General features: G+C 41.8%; 1 protein-coding gene across 1 annotated transcript in view; it reads left to right on the top strand.

Annotated features, from left to right (window-relative positions):
* The window catches only part of LOC102851043 (follicle-stimulating hormone receptor-like), a 379,630-nt gene that overhangs the window by 164,589 nt on the left and 194,313 nt on the right, over positions 1 to 20,728 (top strand). Inside the window, exons 3-4 of the mRNA XM_006881015.1 lie at positions 11,918 to 11,992; positions 14,271 to 14,345. Coding sequence (XP_006881077.1) covers positions 11,918 to 11,992; positions 14,271 to 14,345 — 150 coding nt within the window. The remainder of the gene's footprint in view (positions 1 to 11,917; positions 11,993 to 14,270; positions 14,346 to 20,728) is intronic.

The following is a 20,728-nucleotide window of genomic DNA, read 5'->3' as shown; positions in this document are numbered from 1 at the left end:
CAGTTATTTTTTCAATTGCTAAGATACAGCCCATCTTAGGTAGACAATAGTTACAGAAATACTAGGTTCACTAAGACTAATACTGAACGACTGTTCATAGGGTCGCTGTGAGTCGTGCTCGTCTCAATGGCACCTAAAAATAAAATGAATACTGATTGATTGGTTGGTTGATTGACTGATAACAGCCAGTAACTCCTTGATCTCTGGATCTCTAGCACCAACCTGGCATCCAAACCGCAGAAGCTGTTTTATCACAATTTGTTTACTATTAGTTGATACTGTCCCTCGCCCTTTAAGAGATTCTTTCCAAAGCTCTGCTAAACAAAAGGACTTGCTTCCTTCGCTAATACACAATTTGATTTAGAAATACCATGTTTACCTGCAAGTTTTCATGAACACAGCTTTATTGTGCAAAAGCAAAGGTGGAAAATCTTTTCTAATCTTTCAAAGAGAGTTCGTTCACTCAGCAAACATTTGACTGGGGGCAGGAATACTAAGATAAAAAGCACCGTCTCTGTCTCTGTTTCCCTGGAGTTCTCTGTTTTGTGAGGGAGGCAAAACTAATGCGATTTGTGAAGAACTATGATAGAGGGGGTATTGGGTCCTGGGCCCAAGGGACTCCAGCAATGAAGAGCCAATTAAGTTATTAAAGACAAAATACAGAACTCTGATTCCATTAAAATGACAAATATTTTAACACTACTGGATCCCATAATATGCAACGAGGAAAGATCCCTTTGAAGAATTGTTTCTATGTCATAAAGGAAGCAAAGGTGTTTCTCTGAGTTTTCATGTGTCTTCTGATTTGAGTTCTCCCGTTTCTAATGTCTTTGAAAGGATGTCTTCAACCATTGCTCAAAGCTCTTCAGCGCTTCTGATCTTAGAAAACTGCAGCAACTCTGCTCTCTGCTCTGACAGACATAAGCTCATCAATTAGTGAAAGAATTGCTCAGCTCTTGTTATCGTTGGTAGCTGTCGTCAAGCTGGTCTCAGAGTCAAGGAGACCTAAAACAAAACAGAAGGAAACACTGCTGGGCCCTGCACTCTCCAAGGATCTAAAATGTTTCCAATGGCTTATTTTGAGAAGTAGCTTGCCAGGCTTTTCTTCCTAGTCTTTTAAAGTCTGAAATTGCCAGGGAAATCTGTTAAACATCATAGGTAGCAAAATGTAGGCTTCCAAAGACAGATAAAGAGGAACTCGGCTGACGTAGCCTGGAAGGAGCTCTGCTGTGAACTCAAAGGCAGTCCCTTCTCTGGTGATGTGAGTCTACCAGCTGCTTGGCAGAGGAGCCAGGGGGAATCTCCCAGGGGCTTTACAGCGTCAGAAACCCACTGGAGGATTGGCTATGAGTTGATCCTGAGTCAGCAGCAATGAACTATTGAGTTGTGATAGACTGAAACATTTTGCAGAACCAGGATGAATTCTACATGTTCATTCTCTCAAATTCCACCTAACACCTTTCACTTTCCCCTACTCCTCCATCAAGTGTACTTGTATACAGGCGTCATTTCCCTGCCAAGAGAACGAAAATCCCAAGGGGACACCCTGGGTGCGGCTCTGAAGCTCACTCTAGAGAGGATGCCACAGTTCATCTTCCAGTCCTTCATAGAATCTATGAAACCTCGGGCATGGACGAGACTTAAGAAATCATCTTCTCTAGCATGCACCAAATGCTTGAGGAGTGCCTTCTGTAGCCACCCATTCTCCCTGCTACCTTCTCTGTGGCTGTATTGTCAATTCGAAGACCTCATCTGGAAATCGAAGAAAATCAATAGAAGACTCTGTATGCTGTTACTATGGTAGGATAAAGGCATAGATGTGTCCTTATGTGCTACATATAAATAAGTATTTCTGAGATTAGAGCTTAATTCATAGACAATGAAAAAAGTCATTGGAGAAGAACGATATGGCATTCATTGCCTGAAAAAGCATTTCAATATCCATCCTGAAGTACCACACTGTTAGTAATAGGATACTATTCAGGTGTATACACGGAAGTCCTAGTAATACAAATATTACTCAACTCTATGCACCAATCTTGGAAGGAGGAGTGGCACCCACTTCCGTAACAGCTTGCCTCTGGAAACCCTATGAACCTGGAGAAATGATGGAAGTTATCCAAGTGTCGAGGACTCTCCTTCATAGGGTCGCTATGAGTCGCCGGTGACTCGACGGCACTGAACAACAACAGCAACATGCACCAATCACAAATGTCAAAGATGAAGAAACTGGGAATTTCTACCAACTTCTATAGTCTGAAATTGATCAAGATGCTTTAATAATAATTAGTGACTGGAAACAAAAGTGAAGGATTGGTAGGTGGAAAATATGGGAGGTAGCTGGAAATAGCAGAAGGTAAGGATGGTGAAACTTCATCTCATTTTCTCTGGGTTTATTCTCAGGAAGAACCAATCCTTGAGAGAGACATCATGCCGGGAAAGTGAAGACCCTCAACAGATGCATTGGCACAGTGGGTGGTTCACCTGTGTTGTTCACAGGGTCACTATAAGTGATGTCAACCTGACAACACATAACAACAATAACAACAACAAAAGTTCATTGCGCTTCAGTCAGAACTTACTCACAGCTGAGCTCTCCAGTGGATTTTCAGAGGCTCTAAGTCACACAGGAAGAGACTAACTTTTCCCCATGGAGGAGTTGGTGGACTTGATCCAACTGCCTTTGGGTTGACAGCCCAACTCCTTATCCACTGTGCCATCAAAGATGATCTTCTAAAGTCTTGACCTGCTCCAGTGCTGTCTGTGGTATGCTGATACAGCAGGCAAAGACAATGGGAGAGTGGAGAATAACACAAACAGAAACATCATCTCTTTGCAGTCTTGAAGAAGCCATTTCTGAGCATGAAATACTTTATTTCTTGATTTATCTATTCACTGACCTAGCCATTCATGCATTCATACACTAAACCTTCACTGAGCATTTATTTTGTGCAAAATACATGTAGACATTGAAAATACAAAGATAAGTGAGATACCTCCAGGAGGTCAGAGTCGCCAGCGTGGAGAATTATACATGGAAACAAGCCGTAACTAAAGTGTGTTGTGCTTAATGTCATGAGAAAATGAAGACAGTCTTATGAGAAATCAGATGATAGGAAAGCTTCATGGATGGAGAGTAGGGGTAAGCTTTGCAGAGAGAATGTAGAGTCTTTAAATTAAGTCCTTCAGAACCCTCAAGAAGACTTATTTGAAATTCTCTATCAAGCTTTTCAGCTATTTTCAACCTTTAAGAGCTCACAGAGAGAGATTACTACCAACTCCATAAAATCCTTCCTACTCAAAGTGTGGTCTTAAGAGCAGCACCACCACCTGAACTATTTGGAATTCAGAGCCTCAATGGAGCCATTGAACAGCAACCTATTTTTCTAAAATAATCTTTAAGCCTTAAGCCTTAAACCAAAAATATCCCCTGTTGTCTACTTTAAATCAATCAGTTAGTCTAATGAGTTAAGAATATCTTCCTTGAGAAAGGAAAGAGACCCTGAATAAGCAAAGCAACTTTTGAAAATGAAAATACAAAAATGAAGTGAGAGGCATCGCACTCCTAGATATCAAAACCTACTACACAGCTGTAATAACCAAGACATCATGGTACTGGCACAATGACAGGCACGTCGACCAGTGCAACAGAATCAAGAACCCAGAAATTGAACTGTCTACTTAAGGTCAACTAATTATTTCACACAGAAACAAAACTTGCCAAATGGAGGAATGACAACTTCTTCATCATAAGGTGTTGGCAAAACCGGATGTCTAGCTGCAGAAAGTTGAAGTAGGATCCACATCTCACACCATACACAAAGAAATCAACTCAAGGTGGATCAGAGGACCTAAGGTTAAAGCCCAAAGCCATAAAGATCAGAAGAGACAAAATGGGACAAAATTTATAAAGGCTTCAACTATGGTATAAATAGACTAACAAATACAGCCATAAATGCACAACCAAGAGAGAGCAACACCAATGAACAGGATCTTTTAAAGATTAAGTCCCTGTGTGCATCAAAAACATTTTCTGGTAAGGTAAAAAGAAAACCAACTGACTGGGAAAAATCATTTGACAATGACATCTCAGACAAGAGTCTCATAATGAAAGTTTACAGAATTACTACAGGGCTTCCATACCAAAAAAAAAAAAAAAAAGACTGATAACCCAATCAAAAAGTGGAAGACATTTCGATGGCTAACAGATACATGAAAAAATGCTCAGAATCATTAACAATAAGAGATGCAAATCAAAACCATAATGAGATACCTTCTCACCCCAGTAGGAGTGGCAAAGTTTAACAGGACAGCAAGCAATAAGTACTGGAGAGGATGTGGAGGGATAAGAACTCTCTAACTCTGTAGGTGGCAGTGTAAAAATGGTATAACCACTCTGAAAGGCAGTTAGTTTAGCGTTTCTTCATAAAAGCTGAAAGTGGAAATTCCCTATCACCTAGCTATTCCACCACCCCAAGGAAAATAGAACTGAGATACAAATGGAGATTTGTACACTGATTTTCATAGCTGTGTTATTTACAACAGCAAGAACATGGAAATAGTCCAAAAGCCTACAAACAAACAGATTAGGAAATTGTGGTACATTCACATGATGGAATGCTGTGTAGTACTTGGGAATAATTATTTAAAAAAATATTATATAACACGGCAGAGGCTAGTGAGGATTATGTTGAGTGAACTAACTCAGTCTTATAAGGATAAATACTGCATGGGACCATAATTGTACAAATAGAAGGATAGCTAATATGAAGTGGGTAAAAGGCCAAAGAGGAGAGGGGGCAAAAGGGCTGAGGGTGTGAAAAAGGGGGAATCATGGTGTCACAGAGTTTGATGAGCAGAGGAAGTTTCTGATGATATCAGGATAGATCTTATGAGGACCTGAAAAGATGGGGTAATAATGGGCATCAATCAATGTTGATTAATCTTATAAAACAAAGTTTATAAGAATGATCATATGAAATACAACATGAAGGAAGGAACATGTGAAACACAATGCACCTGAATGAAACACAATGTATACAAGTTTTGTATGCAAATCAATATAAATATTTTAAAAGTAAAAAAAATAAATATCTGCCTTGAATATTACGTTCTTTCAAAGAATTATCTATACAGGATCAAATTGACAGGAATATAGGTAGCTTAAGGGGCACTGAATTTATTTTAATGAAGAAGGAACCATTTTGGAAGATTAGTATCATAATGATTATATCATTTGAATAATCTAATCAGTGTTGCTGAACTGTAAATGTAGAAATTATTAAACTGCTGTATTCTTTGCTGTGTATATTTTCAAAAACAACAAAAACAAAAATAAGTGTAGAACCCCAGACTTCACTTTAGTCTTCCTCAGTCAGAATCTCCATTTTGACAAGAGCTCCAGATGATTTGTATGCATATTAGAGTTTGAAAAGACCGTTCTAGAAGATAAGCAGAGCTTCATCTGTAGAGAGAAGCAAACCCATCAGTGTCAGAATTCCTTACCTAAGAAGTTCCTAAGATCTCTTCCGTGTCTGACGTTCTGCAATCAGTATTTACCTTGGATAGACCCCAAGTTTCTAGTCTCAGCATTCGCTGAACTTATAAAAGTTATCAAAGACAATAAAGAGTTTTTGTTTGTTATTCTAAAAATATTTACTATAACAGAAAGAAAATCTGTATTTTACTTCTTTATCAACCCACTAAACACTAATAACAACTTCATATATGCCACAATAAATGAGAGTTCCTATGGAAAAAAACAACCACCTTTAAAAAATATATTAGTAAGAAGAATGTCATTGCCTTACATATTTACAACCCTGTTGACATCTGGCTTAATAGAGAACAGATGGATTTTTAAATTTTTTTCCCTCATTACTTTGATTTATTTACAAAGTTTGAATATTATTTTTCATAAAAGATTCATCCCATTTCTTTCCCCCCACCCACCCATCAAATTGTACAACCCTATGATTAACACCCTGTCCCGCCATCCTCACCCCTCTATTTTCACCCTCTGCACTCCCTGCCTTGGATCCTCATATTTATTCTACAATAATGGTTTTATACCGTATCTGTCCTTGTAAGATTGAGTTAGTTCACTCAGCATAATGCTCTCCAGTCCCTTCCAAGCTAGGTAGTACTTTACAAAATGATTGCTCCTGCGTGCTGCGAAGTATTCCACTGTGTGAATGCAACACAACTTCTCAATCCATTTGTTTGTGGTTGGATATCTGGGTTGTTTTCATGTTCTTGTGATGATGAATAATGCTGCTATGAACACTGGTGTATAAGTTTCCATTTATGTCTCAGTTATCATTTTCTTGGAGTGTATTCCAAGCAATGGAATAGCTGGGTCATATGGAATTTCTATGTTCAGCTTTTTGAGGAAGCGCCAAACTGCCTTCCAGAGTGGCTGTACCATTGTACAACCCTACCTACAATGTAAAAGAGTTCCTGTCTCATCACATCCTCTGCAACATTTATTACTTGCTGTTCTGTAAAACTTTGCCACTGTTACCGGAGCGAGATGGAATCTCACTGGGGTTTTGATTTGCATCTCTGTTATTACCGGTGATCTGGAGTATTGAGAACCGATGGATTTTTATATCCCTTGTGAATGCAGTCTGCTTGGCAGTAGCAACTATAATGAGACAACAGGCACAGAGGTAGCATAAAGGAGCTCTGGTGGCTTAGTGGTATGGCATTGTGCTGCCAACCCAAAGGCACATGGTTCAAATCCATCAGGTGCTCCATGGGAGAAAGAAAAACAATCTCCTTCCGTGTTATTGACTGACTCTGAAAATGTGCTGGAGGGTCAGCTGTGGGTCGGTTCCAACTAAATGGTAAACAACAAGCACAACACCTGAGATACAGTTCATAGAAAATTGCACTAACTTAAAGTTCAAGCCTGTCTGGTACTTCAATTCTACCAATTGCTCAGAGGGAGAGAGATGGTTCATCTTCTCCATACAATTATATAGCCTGGGAAACTCAATGAGGAGCCAGTCTCAGTCACTGTAGATACCGCATATGAAACAGACTGTTGTTACAAATATGGACTTAAAATGTGCTTCTCATAAGACAATAAGAGAAAATGATGTGTGATTGGACAGTGAAAGGGAGGTAATACTGGTTTATATGGTGCCAAAAAGTGTCGGAATGATATCCAAATGTCTAATGAAGGCAGAAATTTGAATGGATGAACCAGGATACCTGGCTGAGGAAATCAAGATCTTGAAGGAACCCACTGTTTCTCCTTGTTGCTTACAACAAATTGTGAGAGGAAAGAAATGGGTTTTAAAACGGAACTGTACAAAATAAAACCAGAACAGAAAGACTTGCAAAATTCTGGTGCGCAAAGGAAGGACCCATCCTGTAACGGTCCATGAAGCAGCTCAGATATCAGCAGAATTGTTAGAAGGAGCACAGCATTCTGGATTCTAAAATGGAGTCTACAGCCTCGAGCATCTCAGAGGGTAGACTCGTGAACATCTAGATTTCAGAGAGTCAGACCGTCACCAGCTTAGTTCTGCAGTGTGACTCTCCAATCCAGGTTAGTAACAGGATTTGGTACCTAATCAAAAACTAAGGTGAAGGACCTATGAAAACCAAAAGGAGAAGAATAGGACCTACAGGGCTGAGGGAAAAGGATGCTCATGTAGATGAATTAGGAAAATGGAAATAGTCAAAACTGAGGAAGCAGAGTTATCATCTCAACGGAGCAGGCATGCAGGACTGACGCCAGAAACAGGAGCTTTCCAAGCACAATCTAAAGTGTGAGGAACATTCAAAGCTGGGAGGACAGAGCTGTTGTTCAAATGGTCCAAAGAATTGAGGATTGGTTCCAAGTCTTACGAATTGTTCTGCTGACTTTTGAATATGCTTTTTGTCTATTACGTCTTCTTTCTCTCCCATTTCTTCTCTCCTTTCGGAGGGAAATGCCTACCTGTGGCCTGTTCTCCCATTCTACTTTGAAAAGAGATAACTTGCAGTCCAGACTTCACAGATTCCATTATGAAAAGGAATTTCATCCCAGGATTGAATACACCTTAAATCTCACCTGTATGTGATTTAGATGCTTCAGAAGATGAGATTCTGGACGTGGAGTTGATTTAAAACTGTTGGTTTGATGTGAGGTGGGGAATCTATTTTTCACTTGGCAAGAACATAAATTTTGGTAGGTCAAAGGCTGGAATATTAGGAATTGAATCCTGTCCCCCCCAAAAATATGTTGTGAATGCAAATTTCTATACCTGTGGTGGTAATTCCATTTTGGAATGGGTTTTCTTTGTTATGGTAAGAGGGTAAGGTCAATGAGCAGGATGGCTGCAGTCAATCTTCTTTGAGATACAAAGATCATGGTCAACAGGAAGGGATAGACGGAGGAAGGAAGGATCTTCCATATGAAGCTCATCAGAGAAGATCTCAGAGCTGACAGAGAGAAAGCCTTCACACCCTGAGTCCAGACTTCTAGCTTCCTAAACTGAGGGAAAATAAGCCCCGATTTGTTTTGACATTTCTGCTGTACAGCACTAGATAACTAAGATAAATAAGTAGTTGAAGAAGTAAGTAAAAGGAAAGATATAGATTAGACTGGAACAGAATCACTGAATTTCTCAGTAAAGTGCTTCCCCACAAATTAATCCCCACCTTCATCCGGCCAGTGGCTTCCCGACACACTGCACACCAACACTCCTGCCCTGGAAGTCGAGGTCATAGAATTGTGAACTAGCTTCTGAAATCATTCTTTTACAAACTTTTTTGTTCATTTGTTCAAATGAATAAATCTAGTTCTCTTTAATGAAAGAAAAAAGTAACGGAACTAAAGAAAATCTGAGAAAGAGAAATAATCACCTTTTGGGCATCATTTAGTTAAGATACTACCATGTTGTTGTTGAGTCCCGTAAAGTCAGACCTGACTCATAGCTGATGCAGAGTGGCTGATGGACTTGAAAGATGTACCTTTGGGTTGGCAGAGCGACTCCCTGCCAGTCGGCCACCAGAGCTCCCAAGACACCACCGTGAGTGAGAATCAACTTCTACTGGCAACTAGTGAACCTGGAAACAACTCACGGGGCATCTGATCCAATCTGACTTTCAAATCTCCTTTTTTCTAGCTCTTTCTTAGCTTGTTCTCCATGTGATTCTTTTATGCAAGTCTAAAGGTTTAATTGAATTCCTTCTTCTAGGCCTGACCCCTCTATTTCTCAATACTCTCCTGAATCTGCAGGACAGGATGAAATGAGAAAACCAGTGGCCAGCAAACTTTTTAAAAACACACACACATGTGTACACACCATGCTAACCCACATTCAACTGTGAAAATGCAAATTTATCCAATAAATCATGACAGATGCAATCATAGAGTAAGAGAGCCTTCTCTCTAACAAAACATTTGTTATCTCATTGGGCTTGAAAGAAATGATCACCTGCCACCCCTGATTTGACAAGTCTCAGAAACCACCAGTCTCCCTCTTCTCAGGAGGCTCACAACCATGACTGACCACGGCCTCTCCCTCCTGCTTTTCTCCATCTCTGCCTTTCCGTCCTCCCCCTTGATCCGGAGCCTTTCTAGGGCTCTTCACTCGGATCTCAGGCCAGCAGAGCTTCTGCCTCAGCCAGTTTGAATGCATGCTGCCTGTGAGATTTCCAGAGACACGTTCGGCGGCCACATTAAAACTGCATGAGAGATTTCCTCCGGAGGCCTAATAATAGCACGTTTCATCTCTGAGACACTTTATAAACTGATAAAACAGCCCTCTATCCTCATAAGCTCTGGGCCTCTACATAGTGAACTAAAAACTTCCTTCTCCACTGCACTCAAATTCCTCCAGGAGGGGGAGACAGGGACCTGAAGGCCCAGTCACTGCCCTCTGGTCAAGGATGATCTCTAGAAATGCTCCATCATTTCCCAGGTTGTAATCTGAACAGGAGGCAAGCACATCTTTCTCCCTTCGAGTGGTTGGTGTAACATGATATCACTAAACCAGAGCTCACCATTATTGCCAAAAGGCCTTGCCATAAACCCCTCTCTTGGGTAACGGAACGGGGATGGAGGACTTTAGATTCATGTTTACTTAAACTGCACTGAGGTTCTCATCTCCCAATGCCAGATGAGTAGAGAGAATGTGACTCCCTAGACTAAGGATGCATGGCCAAAGGCAGCCAGCCTCCTTACAACATGGAGTTACAGTGGAAATAAACTCCCACCAGAACACAGCTAGGCATATTCATTTCTTTTTTTTTTTCCTTTTTTTATTTTGTGTGCGTGCACCGTCAAATCAGATCTGACTGGTACAGGAGGATATTGCACCTCCTTCTCCGGCAGAGCGTCTGGTGGATTCGAACCGTGTTCCTCTGGGATTGCAGTGCAGCTTCTTGCCACTAGGCCAGAGCTCCCCCATATTCATTTCTAAGTCATCTGTCTGTATCTTACAACAGCAGAGTCAAGTAGCTACAAAAGTGCTCAAATGGTCTACAAGACTACATGGTTCTTTGAAGAAAATATTTATTGCTCTAAATTTAGCATTGAGGAAGCGTGATTCCTCTGTGTGCCTCAGTTTCTAGAGCTGTAAGACCAATAATCTCAACGTCCAAGCCTTCTGTTTATTCCCCCATTATTTTGCAATAATTGTTGTTGTTCGGTACCACCAGAAGAGATTCACAGCTGCCCCTTCAGCAGGTTCTCAGAGACAGTACATCCCATGGAAGGAGACTGCACACATTGCACTGAGGACGGAACTCTGGTGGCTTAGTGGCAAAGAGTTTGTGCTGCCAACCCAAAGGAACATGGTTTGAATCCACTGGCGGCTCCGTGGGAGAAAGATGGGCAGTGTCTGTGTGATTTATTGCCTCTGACAACCCTCTGGACAGTCAGCTATGAGTTGGTTCCAACTGGATGATACAGAAGAAAAACAAATCGCAAGGGAAGAGGAGATTGCTCAACTTTCTCCTACAGAACAGCCAGTGGATTCTAACCTTTGTGATGGAGGCACAATTCCCTAACACGAGGCCACCAGAATTAATGTTCTGAGATTACCGTTGTTCTTAATGTTAGCTATAATTTGTTATGATCTATACAACCAAATGCCTGTGCATAATCAGTGAAACTCAAATAGACATTCTTCTGATAACCTCTGCTTTCTGCCAAGTTCCATCTGACATCAGCAATAATGGTGCCTGGTGCCATAGCCTCGTCTAAACACAGCTTAAACTTTTTCTGACAGTTCTCTTTCAATGTCCTGTTCTGGCAATTTTTTATGATCTTCAACAATAGCTTGCTTGCATATGATACGGTTCAAAACTTTACACATTCTAGGGGGAGGGGGATAAGGAGAAAAAGTGCAACAATGAATTAAAAAAAAATCACATTCTGTTGTATCATCTCTCTTGAGAATGGGAATAAAATAAGGCTCCCTTCCAGTCAGTTGGCCAAATAGCTGTCTTCCAAATTTCTCAGCACAGACTGGTGATCACATCCAGGCCTGCATCTATTAGTTGAACTGTGTCAACTGGTCTCCCATCAATTACTGGGGGCTTATTTTTTTGCCACTGTGCAGCTTGGACTTCTTTCTTCATTACCATTGATTCTTGATTATGAGTTACTTCCTGAAATGTTTCAGTGTCAACCAATTTTTTTTGTGTACAGTGATTCTTTGTAGTCCTTCCATCTTCCTTAGATGCTTACTAAATCATTCAATATTTTCCCATAATATCTCTTCAGTACTGCACCTCAAGGCTTGAATTTGGTTTTCAGTTCTTTGCAGGAACTAGAATCCAGTATAGTAGTTTCCTCTGACCATTACAGTGGACTTATGGACCTTACAAACCCCAGGCACTATGCTCTGTGAAGAGCCCTAACCCCATCTGTGCACTATGATTGAACTGACTGCAATATTTCTTTTCTCTGCAGAGAGATCTCTCAGAATGATGTCTTGGAAGCGATAGAGGCAGATGTGTTCTCCAACTTGCCCAATTTACATGAAATGTAAGCAAGAAACCAGGCGAGTATGTTTGTTAAACTGCAAGGATAAAACTACATCCTTCATAGTATTACTGTGAGAGAGAAGAGAAATGTAAACTAGATCACTTTTCCTCTGTTATTCTAGTTAACTTCACTGTCTGTTGTTCATGTCCTGGTTTTACTTGATGATACAGTCAATGCTCTCACACTGTGTATCATGAGATCACGTCTACAGAGTACCAGACTATAATTAAATTAATTTATAGGATCATAAACTGTCAAGGCCAGAAAAAAACTTTTAGGACTGTCTGGCCCAGCACTTTCCAAATTATGTTCTGTGGATCACTAGGCACTCAGGAATTATCAAAGTGTTTGGAAAGAGAAAAAGATTGGACAGTCAAATAAAGAACCACTGGGCAATTTAGACAGGCTTCATTTACTGGAGGAAAACTTTACCAAGCCTATTATATGCTAATTTGCATCTGGAAATTCCAAAAAGTAAAGTGATAAAAGTGCCTCCATTAATGCCATGGATAAGGGCGTGTGTGTGTGTGTGTGTGTGTGTGTGTGTGTGTGTGCGTGTGCACCCAAGAAGCATTTATTAATATTTTACAAAATTGCTACAGAACACATTTAGAAAAGCCAACCTCAACCATATTCCTAATTTTACACGTGAAGAATTAAAAACACAGAGAAATTGTGAGACTTATTAAGGGTGACCCACAAAATTCACGGGAGGATAAGGGCTTGGGCATAAATCTCTAGACTCCTAAGCCAAAGATTTTTTTTATATGTTTTTAAGAATAAAGTCTCTGTGCTTAACAAACATCCACACGTCACCAATTTATATATACTTGCCTGTATATACACACACAGACATATAGGTGAATGTATTTAGAAACTATCCTCATGTGTCCATCTTGATGAGCCCTCTCTCCTTTTTCCTTCCTTCTTCACATTTCTGTCCCATGCATTTTCCCTCCCACCCTCCTTTCCCCCCTGTTAGTAAGTCCCTGCAAATGAAGCCTTCTTTATCTCTTCCAGTGCTCCCTCCTTCCTCTCATTCTGCTTGCCTTTTCCTTACTTTGGCTGGGATCAGAAGCCTGACTGGGTCCCCAGCACCCGGCCTGAAGGGCAGCCAGCCGCTAGGGCAGGGCTGAGTGGGCATCCATCCAGGTATTCAAAGGAGAGTGGAGCTAACAGGATAGTGTTTTCATCTCCACCCTGCTGGAAGATGGGCTCTCCACCACAGGCAGCTGCAAGAGCCCTTGAAATGATGAATTACCTGGTACTTGGACCTGGGTAGCCACACGTTACCACAACAACAACCAAAAAGCTAATGAGACGGGGATGGGGGGGGAAGTAATTAGCAGAGAGCATTTCTGCAGATCCTGCAAAACAGGGAAAGGGCAGGCTCTTTGTGTTGGAATCCAAACGTGAACATCCTCCCATCTGGAATCCTCATCAGGACACAGCGCAGGCCGAGACAGGGAATACCACTGCTTCTCAAGGCTAGAAGGGAGCAGCCTTCCTGTGCACCAGCCCCAACTGCCAATGGTTATGATCCAAGAGGCCTTGACCACTCCCCCTCAAGTCTTTACTCCCCTGTGCTCACTCACTTCCTTTTCCTCTCCTTGCCTTCTATCTCTCATCTTTTTTTAATTCCCTTCCATCTTCCTTTCGTCCTCTTTTCTGGTTTCTCTTCCCCTTTTCTCTGTCCCTGAGTGAGAGAAGAATTCACCTCCCCATAGTAGCCTCATCACAATTCCTTAGCTTCCTCCAGCTCCAGGAAGCGCCTCCTGGTTAAAAATTCAGCTTTGCTCTAGGTGAATACCAATACTTTGTTCAACCCTGGTGGCACAGTGGGCTAAGCGCTGGGCTACTAACCAAAAGGCTGACAGTTCAAAGCTGTCAGCTGCTCCACAGAAGGAAAAATATCAGACAGTCTCCTCCCTTGAGTTTGAAGAGTTATAGCCTTGAAAAACCTAGGCGACAGTTCGACTCTTCACCTTCACCTCTAGGCCATAATGGACTTGACACCAATGAGCATGTAAATAGTATGCAGATCTTCCAATGAAATTGATGGACAGGAGCCAGGAAGACGCTGAGGGTCAGAGTGAAACAAAATGAAGTGGGTATTTCGATTTATGGTTTAGCTTAGAAAAAGGCACAGCGTACTGGCCTAACAGCCACTGAAACAATGGCTAGGTGGATGAGCTGTTGTTGTGCTCTTTGGATAATGTGGGAAACAATGTCATAGTCTTTACTCCCCAAATTGCTTACAGAGTCTTTCCTCTTACAGTAGAATTGAAAAGGTCAATAGCCTGATGTACATCGACCCTGACGCCTTCCAGAACCTTCCCAATCTTCAATACCTGTGAGTACTCACACTTCCTACGGTCTTCCACGACCGAATTGTGCAATTCCTCTTTTAATGAAATGCCCACTAGCCACTCTGGACATAAAAATGCCTTTTATCATCAATGGGGGCAGAAGTAGGTGTGATACTTGGTGGTGAATTTTAGTTTTGTTTAATGAGAGCCTTCTACTAATGTCATTGTATTTTGTTTTCATTTGGAAAAAAAAACATAATAAGGAATGCCATTTACATTAATGGGACGTTCACATGGACCTCTTGCAGAATCTCATTCATCATTGAGTGTTAATGAGATGCCGCCAAATGTCTGCTAGCATTTAGCTTGTGACCTTGACCTCAAAGACATTGTCTCTCTTGTTTTGAATATATGCATTCTTTTTCTTTTGAGTTATTATAATGTTTTATTTTATAAATTTTTGTTAATAACAGAAATGGCATTTTATCAAGAGAGAGATTGCTGGTGTTTGAGCTCCATCCGCTGGGCCTGCTCCCATCAGCAAAATCTCTGTGTATCTTCCATTCAGGTGACTTTACTGAGGGTCCAACAGGGTTCTACATTCTATGATAGGGTCCCACAGCATAACTGTTCAGAATCTAGACTGTACAGTCATTCCACAATCACTCCCTACCTCTTGATCACATCCAAGGTCTTCACCTCATAAAGTTTATCTCCTTCATTAAGAGACAGGAGATTATAGTGTATACGTATCTGCTATTTGTTAACATAACAATAACTCTATTATTATTATTCATTTTACTGAAAATTTGCAGAGACTGGATTTCCATTCATTCATCGTTGCACTTTTCTCCCTGCCTACCCCTCCTCTCTCAGTACACTCTTCTCTTTGAAAAGTAAAAGACAAATTCTTTCATTATTTTATAATCCCTCTGCCCAGGTCCACTCCACTGTGCAGCCTTCGTTCTGGACTCCTGTCATGACATTAATACCTAATCACATATACCTTTTAAACAGTTTTCTCCCTCATCTGTTTCAATTCAGTGTACATTATTTATCCCCTCTTTCTCAGTCTCCCCTCAACCCCGATGTCAGTCCCGTTTTACAACAGTGGCACTATGCAGTATGTGTCCTTTTGTGACTGAGATATTTCACTCAGCATAATGTCCTGCAGGGTCACCCATTCTGAATATTTCATGAGCTCCGTGTTTTTCAATGCACTGTCCTACTCCATTGTGTGAATATACCACAGCTTCTCTATTCATTCGTTTGCTGATGGGCACTTAGGTTGTTTCCAACTCCTTGCTATTGTGAACAAAGCCGCGATAAACATGGGTGTGCATAACATAATAATAATTCTTAACTAACAACCATTTACCATTGTAATCTCTCTACAGGCCATTAACTGATTTGATTCCGTTGATCTGGACTTGACTGGCCTGACCTGAGCTAAGCTCACGTGTCTGGGGTTCGCAAGTAGGTCAAGTGGGAGCTGAAAGCTCTGGATGATCTCGTTCAGGGTGAATGTGCTCTCCTCCACGTGACTTTCATTATCAACGGGATGGGATTGCTGCCATGGCTGTGGTGCCATTCCAAAAGACAGCTGAGGCTTCTGGCCCAAACACTGAAACGGCACACCTTCTCTCGAAGGGAATTTCATTAGTCCAAACAATACACCATACTAGCTGTTATTCAAGAGGTAGAAAAAGAGAGACTCCTCCCCCTTCACTACTTCTTCTTTTCTTTTAGCTCTAAAGAACAAACATTTCTTTGCCTTAACAGTTCTGGAGTCTAGAAGTCCAAATTAAGGACTTCTTTGACTTTGACTTTGCTGTGCTTTTTCTATCTGGAGCCAGGAAGAAGTCCCTGGCTCTCCTTGGCTGTTTATAGATTCATGTGTCTCCACTGTCAAATGGTCTCTTATTTTCTCCCTGTATAACCCTCTCTTCTCACAACGCACCACTCAGAAGGGATTGGATTTAGGATCCATCCTACTTATTGGCCTAACAAAAGAAGGGCTTTTTTTAGACGAGCAAAAAGAAACCCCTATTTCAGAGAGAGAGGTTCGGGGATCAGGACCGCAACATGTCTTTGGGAGACAACTGGGTTCACAACACCTTGTTCTGTGTCTTTACAGAATGTCACACCCAGGGGCTGGTTATCTGTCTTGTTTACTATGAAATTCCTGGACAGGGAGAGCTGCTCGCATAATACTGACCTTGTCCCTATGTGTCAAGAATGATTAAAACAGTCAAGTGGGAAATGCAGGCAAGGGTTGGTTCTCTATGTCAAGGTGAACTCTGTCCACAGTAATTGTCTGCATTCTTGTCAGCCCTTGTGAATGAGAAACAGTAACAATGATTTGTATACATAGGTATCTGCTGGGCTCTTGTGAAGTCTGAATATACTATATGCTAATTTCCTTAACTGTGTCTTTTATAAAGGCCCTTTCATGGGGAAAGTTGTCAAGCTACTCAAAAGGCCAGTAGTTCCACAAAGTCCAGCAATCTGCGCCCACAGTGACTTAAATCCCTAGAAACCATATAGGGCAGCTCGACTCGACCCCACAGGGCCCCCAAGAGTCAGAATGAACTCCATAACGAAGAGTTTGGGTTTTACGGGTTATCTTTGATATAGCTAGGTGGTCGTTACTATTATTAAATGTCATTAAGTAAATGATTCTACTCAAAGCAACCCCATATGACACTGATTCAAAGGGACATCGAGTCTGTAAACTCCCAGCTCCCTCCTTCACGGAGCCAGGGGGTGGATGTGGACGCCAACCCTCTGGCCAGAAGCTCAGCATTCAATTACTCCAACAGCAGGGCTTCTCTACAGCTAAGGAGACTCGGTTGTTTAGTGTGCTGTTACTGTTAGCCGCTGTTGATGCAGGTCCAACTCGTGGTAACCTGATGTATCGCTGACTGAGGCTCCCTCAGTTCCAGGCCATTTTCATGACTGACTGTGGGGACAGTCCGACTCCTGTGTTGAGGCGAGTGTGTCAATCCGTCTCCTTGACGGCTTCCCTCCTCTTTGCTAACCCTCTACTTCCACAAACAGCAATTGGTCTTTCCTGATGACACGTCCAGGATGAACATGCTTAAGCCTCACCATCCTCATCTCAATGGAGCAATTCGGTTTTCTGTCTTTTAAGATTGATTTGTGTAGACGAGATCTCTTGGTGGGGAAGCTGCAAAGTCACACAATCACAAAGGGGCGTGGATACAGGAAGGAGGGAAAATTTGAGCAAGTGTTTTGCAATTAACGTTCAATGTGTAAAAAGTTTTGCACAGTGCCTGCCACAAGGTGAATGCCCGATGATGTGAGCTACTAGTGATATCGAGGGTGTAATGCGTATGTGTTAGGTTGCAAATGAAGAGGTCAGTGCTCAGGATGGACCCCAGTCACTCTATGGGAGAGTGATGGGCACTCTATACTTGTAAAGAATTAGAGCTTCCAAACCTGATGGAAAATCATCAGGAGTCCAGATAACTTGACGGCAGTGAATTTGAATTGTTCTGTTGTTAATGATCTTATGACTCTGTCTCCAAGCCTTGGCATATGACTAGTGTTACAGGAATGATTGGTAGCACTGACTTTTCTATGCCTTAGCTCTCAATCAAGACTAGAAGATTTAACAGAACCAGGACCTGGAACTCCTGATCTCTCAGAGGCACCCCAGAAGGGGTCTGAGAAAACCAAAAAATTATCCAGCACTGAGTTCATTTCAAAGGCAAGATACAGGGTTCACCAACATACAGTCTATGCAGCCACACAGAGCCCCATGTTTGGAAAGACTTTACACTAGGTTTGACTCTCTATTGTTGTTGTTATGTGCTATGGAGTCGCTTGCAACCCATAGCGACCCTATGTACAAGAGCCCTGAAACCTGCTCTATCCTGTGCCAATCGCATTGCCTCTGACACACCCACCCAATCACTGAATCAATCCACCTCACAGAGGGTCTTCCTCTCCTGCACTGTCCCTCCATCCTCCCAAGCATGATGTCCCTCTCCAAGGATCGGTCCCTCCTTACAACATGTCCGAAGTGTGTCAGAAGAAGCCTCAAAATTTTTGCTTCCAAGGAGCAGCCTGCTTTCACCCTCTCCGGGGTGAACCTGTTTGTTCCCCTGGCAGTCCACGGTATATTCAATATTGTTACTGTCTGTAAATACCAAACAATTTTTTAAATAAAGGTCCTTCATTTTCATCTTGTTCTATAGCCTGCAAATTATGTAGCCAATCTTACTTACTCTGAAAAAAAGGCTGTGATCTTTTCTTGTTTCAAGCTAAGGAATCATGCTTCCTAAATCAATTTTGTTCTTTCGGGACATGGTCTTTATGTCCTCTGCAGAGCTAACCCCAGGCTAAATTCAAAAAAGTGGAGGAAATATGGAGTGACAGATAAGGCATGGGCCTTAGGAATAGAAAGGCAAAGCTTCTTCCTGAATCTTTCATTTACTACCTGAGAAACTGTGTTCAGTCCTTGGAATTCTGAGATACACTCTAGTACATGAACTTCAAATGAGATTTAGAAATGAAAATATTCTGTAAACTATAAAAACATCATGCTAAAAAAACTAGTAAATGTATCAAGTATTTGTAGAATGACAATTTTAGGTCAACAAACCAAAGTATACAAGTCTATCAGGAAAACTTGAGGAAGTGTTGAATACAGAGAGCTGACAGCTTGTAAAACAATATAGTCAGTTTAGAGATAGCGGCATCTGATTCCCATTAACTCTTCATGGAAAAATAGTTTCTATCAACTAAAACACAACCAAAAATAAACCTCTCTGTCCTAATTAGTTCAGACGTGCCCTCACTCTGGCTGCACCTATTTCTATCAATTCAAACACCAAGCATCCCTTGCAGGGGTTTAACCATTTGCAATGACCACACAGAACCCATACACCACAGTCACAACTTTGGGGTTTATTAGGGAATTTGGCAAGTGAATAATTCAGGTAGGTAACAGCACACAGGTTCAAACTGTCTTCCTGTCAAACATTCTTCTAGGTGGTATAGCACTGGTCTGTGCGTTGCTGTATAGAGGTTAACTCGTGGTTGCTGTGATGCTGAAGCCTGTGACGGTGATGTGCCAATCGTGGTAATGGGCACCCATGGTGGACAGTGCTGGCTGGAGCTTCCAGACTAAATCAAGCCTGGAAGCAGGAGCGGCGTCCACTCCGAAATGGCTTGTCTCCGGAAACTCTATGTACGAACAGTGCTCAGGCTGTTCATTCATAGGGTCGCTATGAGTCGTCTACAACTCGATGGCATCAAACAACAACAACAACAGCACACAGTTCTTCAGCCAGGACAGCTTTTTGAGGCATATTCATCAGTTATCTGACCTTCAGCTGCAAGACTACAGGCCATTGTTGTTGCTGTTGTTAGGTGCCATCCAATTGACCATGACTCACAGTGACCCTATCAACAACAAAGCTCAACCTTGGCCTGTCCTGCACTATCTTCATGATCTGTGTTATACTCGGGACCACTGTGTCATTATGTCAATCCCTCTTCTTGAGGGTCTTTGTCTCTTTTGTTGAACCTCTACCCTTCCCAGGCGTGATGTCTCTTTACCCTCTAGTTACTGTTTTTGTTGTTATGTGCTGTCGAGTCGCTTGCGACTCATAGCGAACCTATGTACAACAGCCCTGAAACCTGCTCTGTCTTGTGCCAATTTTATTGTCTCTGACAAAACTACTCTCATGACCCCAGTCACTGCATCAAAATCATCTCACTGAGAGTCTCCCTCTCTTTCTCTGTCCCTCCACCACTCCAAGCATGATGTTCCTCTCCAAGGACTGGTTCCTCCTTACGACACGTCCAAACTACCTGAAAATAAGCCCAGAGTGAGAAAAAGGGTCACCACTCTTGCCTCTTGTGAGTACCCTGGTTTTCTTTCCTTCAAGAGAGAGTGGTTTGTTCTAATGGCAGTCCATAGTATGTTCAGTAACCTTCTCCAACATCACAATTCAAAGCTATTCTTTGTAGATTCTTCTTCAGTCTTCCTTATTAATTGTCCAGCTTTCTCACCCATCCCTCGAGTAAGCCTAGAGACAAGTCTTCAGTGCTAGCTCTGTGAGATAGTAGTTCTAGTTCAAGAATTTTGATATCGCTCTCTGGTCCTCCACCACCTCTGCTGCTGCCGGTGGTCTCAGTCCATGTCACACAGGAATCAGTGACCCTGAACGATGCACTGCAGTATCAATTTCTTCTTTGCTGGCAGCAAGAATCCACTTTCTGCCCCTGAACATGCTCAATTTAAGCCTAACAGGATGGCAAAACTGACCAACCCCTCATCAGTAGCGTATACATCATATTTGCATGTTTCCACCCAAAAGCAACACTTTTGGTAACAACAGCCAGGAAATCAAGAGACGAATTGCCTTGGGAAAGTCAGTTGTGAGGGACCTCT

Source organism: Elephantulus edwardii, unplaced genomic scaffold (genome assembly GCF_000299155.1).
Source record: "Elephantulus edwardii isolate Elephantulus edwardi_28Jun2011 unplaced genomic scaffold, EleEdw1.0 scaffold00011, whole genome shotgun sequence".
Lineage (NCBI taxonomy): Eukaryota > Metazoa > Chordata > Mammalia > Macroscelidea > Macroscelididae > Elephantulus > Elephantulus edwardii.
This window is presented reverse-complemented; position numbering and strand designations above follow the sequence as displayed.